Source organism: Fulmarus glacialis, unplaced genomic scaffold, assembly GCF_000690835.1.
Source record: "Fulmarus glacialis isolate BGI_N327 unplaced genomic scaffold, ASM69083v1 scaffold32263, whole genome shotgun sequence".
Taxonomy (NCBI): domain Eukaryota; kingdom Metazoa; phylum Chordata; class Aves; order Procellariiformes; family Procellariidae; genus Fulmarus; species Fulmarus glacialis.
The window spans coordinates 1,049-14,580 of NW_009202830.1; the positions used below are offsets into that span (position 1 = coordinate 1,049).

The window sequence follows — 13,532 nt, forward strand, 5'->3', positions numbered from 1 at the left end:
CATCACAGACCTCCTCTTTAGGACCAGAGCTACAGATGATTTGAATGAGCCTGCCTGGTCTGAGTTCCTGCTAGCTCTAGGGAAATACCAATTTCTGTCTAGCTTTGAATTTTTATTTCCAGTTTTAGTAAATTAATGTAACTTTCTATATTGCTTCCATCTTAACATACTGCAGGAAGCTCTTGCTTTGAGGAGCAATAAACTATATAAATGAGCTGGTATATAGGAAACAGCATCTTACTGAATACTTGAGGAAAAATTGTAGGATGCTTACAAGAATTTGCTAATACATTAACTTCAGGGCAAAGAGTGAATGCAGTCTGCACTCTGCCTTCCTGAACTTCAGGTGGGGTCCACCTGCAGACTTGAATACTGGTATCTCATCTCAGAACAGTGAAGGCTTACCAGTATGGCTCTTATTAATCTTAATACAGTTTTCTTGACTGCACAACTAGATCAAATAGTTCTTACAGGTCTCATTTAGGAGGGTAAGCTATATGGTATAGGTAAAGGACATTATTTGCTCTGAAATTAGCATCTAATAGCTCATGTAACTAGACAAAATATTCTTCACAAAAACCAGACTAGAACCAAGCTGACTTCATTATGAACAGACACATCGGTATTTTTGTATTTATTAAATTAAAACCACACAAAATGTAACTGCACACAAGAACACATATCTGATATTCCAATGTCATATCTCACAAAGAAAAATCTCTTGCTGTAACTCTTCCCTTTTATTAGCAGAAATCCAATTTGCAAACAGTTGTTTAACCATAAAGGCTTTAACTAATCAAAACAAGTCGAATTCCCCTTTCTAGGAATACATCATAACCACACACAGACACACACACAGAGTTCAGAGGCAAGTTCTGCAGCCCTGAAGTAGACAAAACTTCCACAGCAAACTTGCCTGTGTTTGCAGAATAAGTAAATTTCTATTATTTTCATAGTTTGTCATTTACAAGCAAACTTATTTAATATTTTTAAATACTTAAAACAAATTTCACTTTAACAAGTATTTACAAAATCTTTACTAAAGATCAACATCCTGCATAAAGGTGACCTCAAGGATATATTGTTGCTACCATGCTACAGTTTGCACAGAAGGGGTATAAAGGCCATTGCTAGTTTTGGAAGGCTTAAACCCTTTGTTGATATAGCATAAGGACATTAACCTATGGAAGGCAGAAGAGGTCGTAATTTCAGTGCAATTACCCATTCATGACTTGTTTTAAGTACATCAAGACGATGAGTCCAAAAGACTTGGGTTTTGAATTATTGACCATTTAGTTCTTTAAGAACTGATTTCATGGAAAGTTTTCAGGCCATCACATCTGTCTTCTACTGGTGATACGAAGAAGTTGCATAGGGACCTTCCTCATTCTCCTCCTCTCTAAAAAGAAAATGATCATAATCATCAGATCAGGAACATACCATGTCTCAACAGTAAAACTGTAATGCAAATGCAGGTAACCAGTTTTCCTAATGGATCAAAATCGCTAAGACTGGCACAGCCTAACAGGAATACTACCTGCAGTATACTACTGTTCATTACACATCTCTGGAGTTCTTGTTATGGTGTTTCAAGAACAGAAAGCTGAAAACAAGTAAAGCTCTGTAAGTTCAACGACATCAGAACGTATTTACAGTTCAACGAACTATTCTTAACACACTATTCTTCAAATCAGTAAGAAATACTGTAAAGGATAAACAACTGAAGGGCATGCTGGAGTTCTAGTACTGTTGCTTTCAATTTCTTTTTTTTTTTAAAATGCAAGCTTAGTTGTAGGTTTGTTTCAGCCTTTTGAATGGCAGGGAGTGCAGATGGACCAAATGAGGCAAGAACAGCAGTCCATCACAGATGTAGCTGGATCTGCATCTTGATGCTGCAAGGATATTCCTTGAGTGGGCTCCTTGATGTATACTTCCTGTGCATCAATCAATATTGAGACTGATCACTTGGATTTTCTTAGGAGAAAATAGTTGCCCACAAGTGCTGTTGTTAATGTAATGACCAGATAAACCAAAGTAGTGTTCCTATTAAAAAATCTTCAGGAAAAATCAGTCTGCCTACTGTTTACTTAGCAATATTGCCTTTAAAAAAAAAAGTGGTTATATAAACCTATTGCAGTGCGGCATCCAGTACTGATTCAAAGTTCTCCAAAGATCATTGTTTTCTACTACTGTAGCTTCAAAATTACTTAAAGCTGCTGCCAATTTTAGTGTTTTGATGAGAACAGAAAGACTTAACAGCTGCTACACTGTGAGCTTCAAAGGATTTCCAGTTACTTTTAATACTATATGTGCCTCCATACAAAGGTACAGCTATTCAAATAGTCTAATAATGGTATAAGGTAAAAACTATATATTTCAATAGTATTCTAAACCCCAATCATGCAGACTTTTCCCTACTAACTTCTAAACATGATTATTTATCTACAATTTAAATTTCATATACCCCCCCCAGAATACAATCAGAGGAAAGAACCCTACAAACTAACCAAGCAGCTGAGTAACTTGCACTCATTTTCCCAGCCCTTCCCTGTTCTTGGGTAGTCCAGCAAAATTATCTTCTTAAGCCAAAGACATGATATTGCTTTTGCCTTGAAACAATCTTTTCAAAAATGAAACATCAAAAAAATGAAACCTCAAAAAAACAGGTTTTGGATGAAACTGGTAATTATTGCAGGGATGTGTGGTTACAGTAGTACTGAAAACAGATTTTAGCCTTTCTTACAAATACTACAGCTATTTACATTAGTGATGTTACAGACCCACTACCAAGCATGATTCTTAAGATACAGATGATCTGTGTATATTTAAGTAGTATCTTTCCTTATATCGTCAATTCTGCATTGCAAAACTGCCATGGAATACTATAATTTGCAGATGCTGTTCATAATACCTGGCATGACAGTAAAGTAAGGAAGCAAACAATTCATGTTTAGTTGAATAAGCACTGAAGCACTTTTGATCTATAAATTGTCTCAAGACAATCAATTTAAAAACTTTTTTCAGAACTGAAACCTATCAACATTCCAAGCTTGTAAAACTGGACTGCAGGACTGTAAAATTCAACCATAACTACTTGGCTGAAGCTAAATATTTCAAAAGTATATTCTGAAGCTCTGATATATGCCCTTATGGGGCAATGGGTTTCTAGCCACATATGCCCAGAACATACTTGCAGATAGCAATCCTGCTAGTTTGGGAGGATGAAGGAGAACTATATTTTCAGAGCTTAGACTGTCCAGTAGGGGAGAAGCTTACTTTCTATGCTATACACTGAAAATTACTTTGTACTCCTTAGTTTTGTTTTGTTTTCCCTTCTAGGAGAATAAAATGTGGCAGAGCTACAGCAAAAACACGTTCCTTCTAATCAGAGGCTGTCAGAATCGGCCTTTCAGTCTTTTTTCTTGAAAGCCTTAATGTAGGAATAACATCCATCATGACATGGCAACAGCCAAACACTGGACTGAAATTAGCTGCAGTTGATTATGGTGGATAGTGGGGGTAAATATGGAGAACTGAAGAGTTGAAATAGTGATGTTTTATTAGCAGGTCTTCAGACATCGAAGTAACAAAACAGCTAGTCCAAGATGATTGTCTCCACTTCCCTTGTGAAATATGCAGTTGGACTATGGGCTCTTGCTTGGCAATTGTCAGTAGAAGGCAGAAGACTGGCACTTGAGTCACAGCCAGCTTCGAGGGGTTTCTGTATTTGGCAGGGACGTAAGAACCATGTAGTAGGTCATTATGCTTGAACCTAAGCAAAGCAGTGACTGGCTGTAATGTGCAAAATAAATTTCTGACCAAGGCTCAGGCATGCTGAAGCTGGCAGTAAGGGTTGGCAAGAACAGCTTCTAACCTTCTGTCCCAGGCTGTAGTACTAGGCTATGTGATGAGGTCTACAACACATTACTCCAAACCAAGGTAATGGCCAGGAACAATTACTAATGTAGATCTTCAGAACTGTACATAGCAAGTACAAGTCTGTTCTGATGGCTTAAAAACAAGCCAAGCTTTATATGAAATAAGATTACACAGTAGTAGCTCCAGCCCATGGCCCACAAGCAACAACATGGCAGTGTGTATATGTTTAATGACCAAACAATTATCTTTGCTTTTAAGATGCTTAAAATAGCAAAGTGGTAAGTCACTGCAACACTCCCCTTCAGGCGAAGGGAAAGGAACAGCACAGCATTACAATGTTTCCTAGTGCTGTCTCTTCCTGTTTGCTGTTGCCACTTTGCCCAGCAGGTTACAGGAGCTGAAAGACATCTACTGCAAGCTATTGTGTGCATCAGGCCACAATAAAAAATGCTAATAACCACTTCTGTAAGACCAAGCGCACCTGAGTGTGAACAAGCAAACTCGAATCCAATGCTTGGATGCTTCTAGAATCCACAATTAAGCAAGGCAGCAATCTGAGTTTGTGAGTTAACAGCTTTTGGAAGCCTGAAAACAGGATTCTCCACAGGCAGCCTCCTGTATCTGTTTTCTTAGCTCATAGCAAATGATGGTGAACAATTATTGGGCAAATTAACTCAATTAGTTATCAGTTTCAAATGCTTCAACACCCTACTCTTTCCTAGGCTCAGGTCAAGGCAACTGAGCAAATGACAATATATAGCTTAGTGGTAAACTTGGCAGTGTTAGGTTTACAGTTGGACTCGATGATCTTAAAGGTCTTTTCCAACCTAAATGATTCTATGGTTCTGTCCAGTGCTGCACACCAGTTAATTATACTGGCTCATATAAGCAATAATGATTAGAGTGGCTCTATTCAATTACAAGGTTTTCAAAATGAGTCACTAAAAGGCAAATGCAGAAAGATGTGACCAGTCCCAGAAGCATAGTGTATGCCCTAGTGTTCTAGCCTAAAATATTAAGGACTCTACAAAAACCTTGCATTAGACTTCTGGTGTTCAACTATCTGATAAAAAAGCATCACTAAATTTCAGTTTCGGCACCCTGAAACATGCATAACAGCATTTTGGGCAAGATGAATCGCTACCGTATTTTCTCAAACTACTACAAGTTGCTTTTCTTCCACGTGTGGATAAAACTAATAAAGGGTATTGTTCCCTAATATGCAAATATGTAAGTTAGCGACATATGCTACAAACAACTATATTAATACTTCTGCATTTCTTTTGGCCTATTACAAAAATATTGCTCAAAACAAAAACAGGTCTTACTGCCTTAAGCTGCTCACCTAGACCTGCATCTTGGGTAAATATGCCTGATTGGGGGATTCATTAACAGATGATTTCTTGCTCAATGAAACTCTCTAGCAATAGTAGTATTACATGCAGATCTAACTATATGCTTACATAAACTCTAATAGTGAAAGGCAGCTGGCACAAACTGAGTGGATCACATTCTATAATCTTCAATGCTTATCTACTTGCATGACTATTAAAGTTTAATATCTAGTCTAAATCTGCACCTATGTGCTCCTCAATTCTTCTACCTAACAGCAAGAGGCTTTAGCTGGGAAGAAGCTGATTTAGAGATTAATATACTTTATTCCTTCGAGAGCACTTAGAGGGGTGACTTCAACAGTTATGATTAAACAATCTAATTCACCTTAAGTTGTCTTTGTAGCACAAGGCAGCTTCTGACTATGAAACTGCCTGTACAGTTTGATCAGAATCAGCGCATGCATGCGCATGCATTCTTGGCAACTTTAAGGGAGACCGAAGTAAAGAGCAATTTAAGAGATATAGTGATTCTCTCCACCTGTCAAATCAGGCTCACAGGTATGGTGAGAAGTTATGACTCTTCAAGTTCTGGAACTGATAGTCTGCTTCTGCTTGCAATTTTTAGTTCTAATGTCCCTTTTGGTGGTGGTAGACATAACTCTAGGTGCTCCTTTCTTACTCTCAAACAGGCACTTAAGTAAACTGCAGTGTTGGTGCATATCACATTCTAAACAGGCCTTGACAAGGCAACGTGAATACAGCAGGCCGGAGTAGCTGGAAACAGCACTCTTAATTTCATAAATGGCTTTCACTCCAAAATTGAAAATTTGCGTACTCATGAGGCTGGTTTACTATCATGATGGCTGTCCAATTTTCAAGACCTCCTGCTCCAAGCAAGGAAGGTATAGGCAGGAGGGAGCATAGGTGCCTCCTGGGGAGCTGCTGGAGCAGAGTAAGGAACATTGCCGCCTTCCAGTGTGGCCCCAGAAATACCATTGATGGTACATAGCTGAGAAGTACCTCCAGGGCTTTTGGCAGTGTTCTCCCCCTACTCCTGCTCTCTGCAAGGAGTAAACATTCACTTTGATCCTTTGGCACTTCCTGTCAGACTGTAAAGGAGTGAACACAGTCGGAGAAGATAAGGCAAGGATGGTGTTTGTAAGCCATGATCAAAAGCCAGAGGCAGTGGGGTGGAAGGTGACATTATGAAGACTATACGACATACAGGAAGCTTTTCTCTTCAGAAGCCTTGGATAACATCCAGCTCAGCAGACAGCCTGCAGCCTACAGACTTCATGCGTCCTGTAGCATCATGACCAATAAAAATCTGTGCTCTATACATAATTAACAAAATTACCTGCTAAATCTGAACAGGAGGTGGGAAAGTAATTCATCCTCCTGTATCCATTATTCCTTGGTACCAGGAAATTTGGTACCAGGCCCTCATTTCCCAAGTTGTAACTTAAGCAATATAGGAAATGGATATTAGTTGTAGCAGTGTAGTATGTGTGCGGTGTCACTCTCACTGTATTGGCTCTTCTCATGGTGCAGCAAGGTCTAAGTGAATTTGCTTCTGTAAATTAGTGCATTATTTTGTTGAAGGGATGTTAAAATAATTGTCTTCCTCTAGCAGGGACTGTGGTTTCCTGTCACCCATCTTAACTGCTGGGTCAACACCTACTCTAATCTGCGTTAGATACATATGTCTAATGATCTGAGAGTCAGCGGCACATTTTGATAGATGCTCTACATGGTTTCAAATATAACAATGCAGTGAATGAGTCTGAATAGAGAATGATCTGAGTTCCAACAGCTGTTTTTCCTCTTTCATGTAATCAATTCAAAAGAAAATAATTGACAAGTGTGTTAACAAGATGTGAAGGCGATCCAGCCTTCCCTGAGACTGTAACTCTAAACCAGTGTCCTTCTGGCAATGGAGAGTTGTATGTGGAGTGCAATAGGTAATGAATTACCTCAAGCTGTCTTATGGGATATTTCTCCAAATGAGGCATGTCCAATTGCCAAATGCAATATACTGCTCCACCTCAAATTTTTGTCTATTGAACAAAGTTTTTAAGTTGCTGAAACAATCCCTTAACTTCTTCAAGAAATGATGGGACTCTACGCTCAATAGATTTGGTCCTGAAAGGTTACTTTCCTCTTAACATGAAAAGTATGTTGCTTGCACTCAAAATCAGAGTATGTGAAGTGAACCAGGATGATGGAATAAGTTTTGCATTAAATGAATTTGCAAAAGCAAAGTATGTATCTGCAGGCATAACCTCTCTCCAGCTCTCTGGTAAGAGAAGTGATACCAGTCCCCTGCAGCCATACCTTTTATTGTCCTGAGAAAGGCCACCTTGGCATCACCCACTGAGGCAATTTCTGCAGAGAATAAACAGGCCAGACAACCAGCCCAAGAGACTGCTTGTGAACAAGCTGAGGAAGCTTGTCCCAAGGACACGGGAAAACAAACACTACGGAAGTCCATTCTTGCTCTAAGTCTTTCTGGGGTCTCCATGGGATGCCTACATACGTGAGGGGATAATCACTGTGGCAGAGAGGTCAAAAGGTACTGCTTTTTCTATGAGTAAAGTGTGTGGGAGCTCCTGGCTGTAGAAGAAATACTGAAGAAAAGATAGAAGTCTACATAGGTGGATCCACAAAGGGAGGGACTGCATAGGGAAAAAACTGAAACTGCATCACGGAGAATATTTACATAATTATGAGGCAATTTGGGACAGAAGAAAAATGCAATCATGCCTTGCTGTACATAATCAGCTTTCACATAAGCCTTGGCTTAGTATGCTACTGAAAACTATGGGTTTGCTTAAATAGTTGCCGACTTACATAGCAAGACACCTTGGAGAACACTGGCCGCCTAGCTTTCATGGAATATTATTGCTATTCTATAAACAATGTATTATGAGGCAGCCTTTATAACTGCCATATCAAGGCATCTGCTAATGGTGTGCTCTGAATGTATCTGGTGCATGGTAATAGCATAGACTTGCTGTTGAAAAATTAAAACTACAGATGCTGTCTGAGATACCTCATAAAGAGGGTTCCGCTGAGACTAAAAAGCCTTCAGGATGAGATTAAGATGCTTAATACTAAAAGCGGCATTTACCTGACATTGTCATCTTTTAGTTTTCTGGCTGCTTGTTTGGATAACTTAATCTGCAAGTCCAATCTCTGTAGGAAATCTTTGGCAGATAGTTCTTCTGGTGCAGTGGGCTGATTGTCAGGCTCTTGAGGACTGGGAGAAGAACTACTTTCTTCCTGAACTGTCACTAGTCCTTCATCACAAGAAGGGGAGCTGTCAACAGTTTCATTCTCAGGAGACTCCAGTGAATTAAGTCCATTGAACAGTAACGGTTTCTCTGATATAACAGGAATATTCAGGGTTTTCCTCAGAAATATACAGTCATTAGTGAATAGTTTATTTGCCCTCTTTATTTGTTCCATCTGAAAAAGATAGGAAAAACGTAAGTTATTAGGTTTTGGCAAAGTATAAAGTACTAACTTTCTGAAGTAGTGCAGTAACCTTTAGTTACAATAAATCTAAACTTTCTTTGCAGCAGCAATGACTTCAGGAAAGGATTTTTTTGCATTCAAAGTGATTTCAGAGTGTATGTTCTGTCTTAGCCTTGTTAACACCCTAGCTTCTTCCTTTTATGTAGACCTGACTCCAAAATACTGGTCTTTCTCAAGTCTTGCACTACCTAAAGATGCTTTTCTTGAACAGTCTTCCAATCTCTATATAGGCTCACATAAATAACCTGCCAAAGAATAAAAATTCTATTGCAAAAGTGCTGCTGACTTGGATTTATATTAGAGTAAGGCTCAGAACTGCTAGCAGCGGCTGTAGGTGAACTCTCTGGTAAAAAGCACGCATAATACAAACAAGGGGCGATAAAGTTACCTTGAGCATTCTAGGACATGCTAGTTATGAACAGTGAGCACCAAAAGTCTTGGAAAAGCAGGATATGTGTCATCCATAGTATTTTCCCTGCTAGCTGATGTAACAAATTCAGACTTCGGATGAAGTCCTGATTTTCAGTGACAAGTCAGGCAGTGAAAAGAAGGGGGGACTCTTAAACGCTTTGTAATGCAGCTGCATAGACTAGTGGCTGCATTTGTCCAGTAAACTGGATCTACAGCATGATCAACAGCAACCTCAATGTAATAATGCATGGTAACAGCTACCACGTAACTGTTAAATACTTTTGATGCAACTTTTACCCGAAGTACTTCTTACAACCTACTCATCAGTAGCGATGATCTCATGACAGAAGCAAGAAGATGACTCCATCTTTCTCAGTGTACTAATGCATAAAGCCCCACTTGTTCTATACTTAACCTGAGAAGCTATTATAAATTCCATTGCTTTACAGGTGAAGAAAAGCTCCCAGTAAATGTTTATACTACCTCCCTACTAAGAAAGTTGTTTGAGTTCTTACTTATCAAAATTTCCCTTCCAATTCAGTAACAGCTAAACTAGCTTCCTATTTCTCAATTGCAAGCTTTAAAAAAATCAGTATCTATGATTATGTGACTTTAAGCTTTAGTTATAACCTGAACTCATTATGTCATTATGTAAAGTCCTAAGTGAAAGAAAGAAAAATGACCATTCTGGTCCCCTGGTGACTGCAATAAGCACAAATCCCTAATCACTAGAGCACTGCAATGATAAATGTACTCTAAATAAAACCTGCTTGAAAACAAATATAAAGAGACCTGAAAATACCTCTTGCCTGCACTAGAAGTGTTATTCATTTTTATTAACCTAAATGGAGCTAATCTGAGCAAGAATAAAGACAAAGTCTTGTAATAATAGAAGTCTTACCGCTAGTGTAATCACCCAGAAAAAGCTGAGCACTCTAAGCACTAGCCACTTGCTACTTCAAAGTCTGAAGTACCTTCAGTTCAGCACTCAGATGATGAAAAAACTGCTCTACCATCTTATGCTTGTCAGTCTTAAAACTCTTTAAACTTTGCTCTGACACTACTTGGAGTCCTTCCCAATTGCAAAAGAAAAGACCATTGTTAACAGATAATGACTGGGTTAACATGCCTGTGCATTTCTTACACTGAACATACTAGCAGGGGAAGCTGTCTAAAACCAAGGGAAAACAGTAGAGATTTTAGTCTTTCTTCTCTGTGCAGATGTGAGACTGTGTGGCCACATGCAGAACTGGAATAAACTCCTTCATGCAATGTAGGCCTGTACTGTGTGGTAAGAGTATCTGCTGCAGTGCCATTATAGATCTGGTGTCATGTATGGATGCATTTGCCTGGGTCCTGGAAGCCTGATGAAATCTTTCTCCATAAAAATAAACAGGAGACTCTCTCTAGAAAGGCTAGGTGTCTGGGAGAGTGAGAGTAGTGAAAATGGTGCAGTAAAGCTCAGCAGTAAGTTATGTCTATCCATTAAATATAAAAAAATGGTTCTGTACTTAAAGACAACCCCAACCTGTTGCTGCAGATGGCTAAGATGATGGAATGATTAGATTTAATAATCACTTTCAAAAGCTGAATAACTAATATCCAGTGTCAGATGGTAAGCTACTACTTCAGGTAAGAGAAGTTCATTACTCTTCCAGTTCCTGAAGCCTGGAAACTATTTTTAGTTAGCCTTACACAGTATACAGTGTACCTCTGAGTTCTCTCCCAAGCTGAGTACCATCTGAACGGCATAAAGGAAGCTTCACCTGACTTAGTAATGAGACCCATAACGGCCATCAGATGCTAGTTTAAATGTCAAATGTCTAAAAGTTGTGTGTTTTGATGGGTATAAAAAAAGTTTAAAATGCTAGCTGGAGCTTTTCTCTAAAAATACAATACAAAAGCTGAGATCTCTACTGCATGGGAGTTGGAAGGTGATGCTTCAATAGCTGATAAATAATGCACTGTACTGCTGTTTCCTATCCTACTTCACTGTAACTCTACCTCTGGTTATTTCTTCCTAAAATACAATTTAAATACCATCTTGTGGCATTTGGAAGACTGTGCACCTCTGCACTGGGTAACAATGAAATGGGAAATACTTGGTTCTAGAAAGAACATCCCTCAGCCTTGAGCAGGTTACTTGATATGTGTAATATATACTGCTCCATCTACAACACAGTATGACTCCATACACTCATAGGTGTATGGAGAGGAGGATTTAACACTAGTTTTCTTAGTGCTAGGAAAACTGAATTAATTTCTGTTGGCTTCAGCCCTATAATAGTGAAAGCCTTTGCTCTTAATACTTTAACTGAAGCTGCACTAATACATAAACTGGTGCTGAACTAATCCATCAAAACTGCTCCTACTGACAATGAATCAAATAGTCCTCTTCCTTCTCCCCTCAAAAGGGATACCTTTATATGGCAGAAAACAGCACTCCAACTGAACTATAAATATGATACTAAACATTAATTCCCAGTGTTACTTTACCCAACAGTGTTCAAAGGAAGATCTAATGAACACAAGCCACACAAGACTAATAGATAGTACCTAGGGCAGAGGGGTGAAGGGCAGAGGATGAGGCCAAACAAAGCATACTGATTCCTCTCTCTCTCTCTCTCCCCCAACATTTCCATCCATCTTAAACTGCCTATGCTAAGACATGCCAAGGCAGGCACTGGACAGGATGTCTCTTGCTGCAAAGTAACTCCCAGTGAGGAAAACCACAGGGGGAAGCTTCTAAAAACAGTATACTGGAGGCAATGGCAGCCAAAGATAATTCTGATGTTCCCATTACAGCAACTCTCACTTCTAGCCAAGTATACAGGATGCAGGAAGCAAATGTAATGACTCTTTAAAGGAAGTCAGTCCTTGTCATTGTGCGAACACGTAAGATTCTTCATTTTGCTAAAAGCAAACATGTTTGCATACATTCCTACCCTGGGCTGAAACCCATTAAAGCAGAAACACAATGGCTGATTTCGGCTAACTTGTCATTGCTCTTAGTCTTAGGGACATTTCATGTCAGTTTAACCTTTCTCAATTGAAGTCTATAATGATGCAGCTCTGGCTTCTTAAGCAGAATACTAGCAACATTAAATGAAATAACAAATGAGATGTTTAAAAAAAAACCCCAGCATTTATACTTTAAATGCATCATTAGCACAGCAAAAGCTTATTAAACTCGTACTATGAACAAAGTTTATGGTTCATAAGTTAAACCTATTTCTTCAGGCTGTACAGGTTTGATCCACAACTTCACTTTAGCTGAAAGGGAGTTGTAAAGTGTTTAGAAGTGCCTTTTTTCTAGAAAAGTACAAGATTTTAGTAATCTGTTTATATTTTTCACTTATTGTGGTGAGCAAATACACTTCTGAATTGAAGAACAACATAGCTAAATCATTTAGGCCAGAGACTTTATCCATTATGGAAAGCGCTGTCAAAAATAAAAACTCAAACAAATCCAATGAGCAGCTACTTCACTTTGCTTTGCCCCCATAGTGAGCAAAACTTTGTTTTAGTGAGGACCAATGTAAATCCAAAATCAGTCCTGTTGCCAACAAGACTTGGTAAAAAGTGGCTTAATCTTTCTTAAGGGAAGAGAAACAGACTTTTAACCCTTTTCACAACAAAGGCTGAATGCTGCTGAAGTTCCTGAAAGGCTTTAGTAGATCTTTCAAAACCAGAGAAGGAAAGGAAACCCATTCCACTCAGAATCTATTAACTTGGGACTGCATTGTACCTCTTCTAGGAAGAGCAGAACTGGAAGGTGCTCTTTGCAGCTGATGTGAAAGTGACATTGACTGTGTACTAATACCATGCTGTTAGCTATGCTCATCAGCTGCTGGGCCCCAAGCAATTTTGCATGCTGGGACTACTGAAGCTGCATGTAGATATGTCAGTTGGTAGCTCACTGGGCCCCAAATAAGCTGGAATGAAGGTAGGGTAGGTGAGCTCTGCTCTGTGGGGAATGTTAGTGTGTTAGGGCCTGCTAGTAGACCCTACTGGACTCTGCATGTCTTAGGCTGGCATAAGCCTTTCAACACTTTCCACAGAAGTCAACTTTCTTGAGGAAAGAGAGCAGAAAAGCAGCAACACTTTCAAATCAGTTGTAAATCACCTCTGGGCTGGTAGGTAAATGACAATGGAAGAATTTTTAGCCCTGAAACTACTGGAAGAAATTCTTTCTTCTTGTCACAGCCTATGTGTCAACCTCAATTAATGATTCTTTTCAAGGTAAGTTCAATTACATTGTTTTTTTAATCTGAAGTGAAGGTAGTGGTGAATTGTCATGCGTGCACAGGTTTACCCTGTGGGAGCAAGTGCCTCTCCCTTCCTAGGGGCCACCAGCCAGTCCTGCAAACC

The 13,532-nt window shown here is 39.1% G+C and overlaps 1 protein-coding gene across 1 annotated transcript; it reads right to left on the bottom strand.

Annotated features, from left to right (window-relative positions):
* Positions 1 to 625: 625 nt before the first annotated feature.
* LYSMD2 (LysM, putative peptidoglycan-binding, domain containing 2) lies at positions 626 to 8,681 on the bottom strand. The gene is made up of 2 exons (XM_009574439.1): positions 8,344 to 8,681; positions 626 to 1,399 (listed from the first exon to the last, which is right to left on the bottom strand). Exons 1-2 carry the CDS (start codon positions 8,679 to 8,681, stop codon positions 1,348 to 1,350), a joined length of 390 nt encoding a protein of 129 aa, XP_009572734.1. The 3' UTR covers positions 626 to 1,347.
* Between the last annotated feature and the right edge of the window lie 4,851 nt (positions 8,682 to 13,532).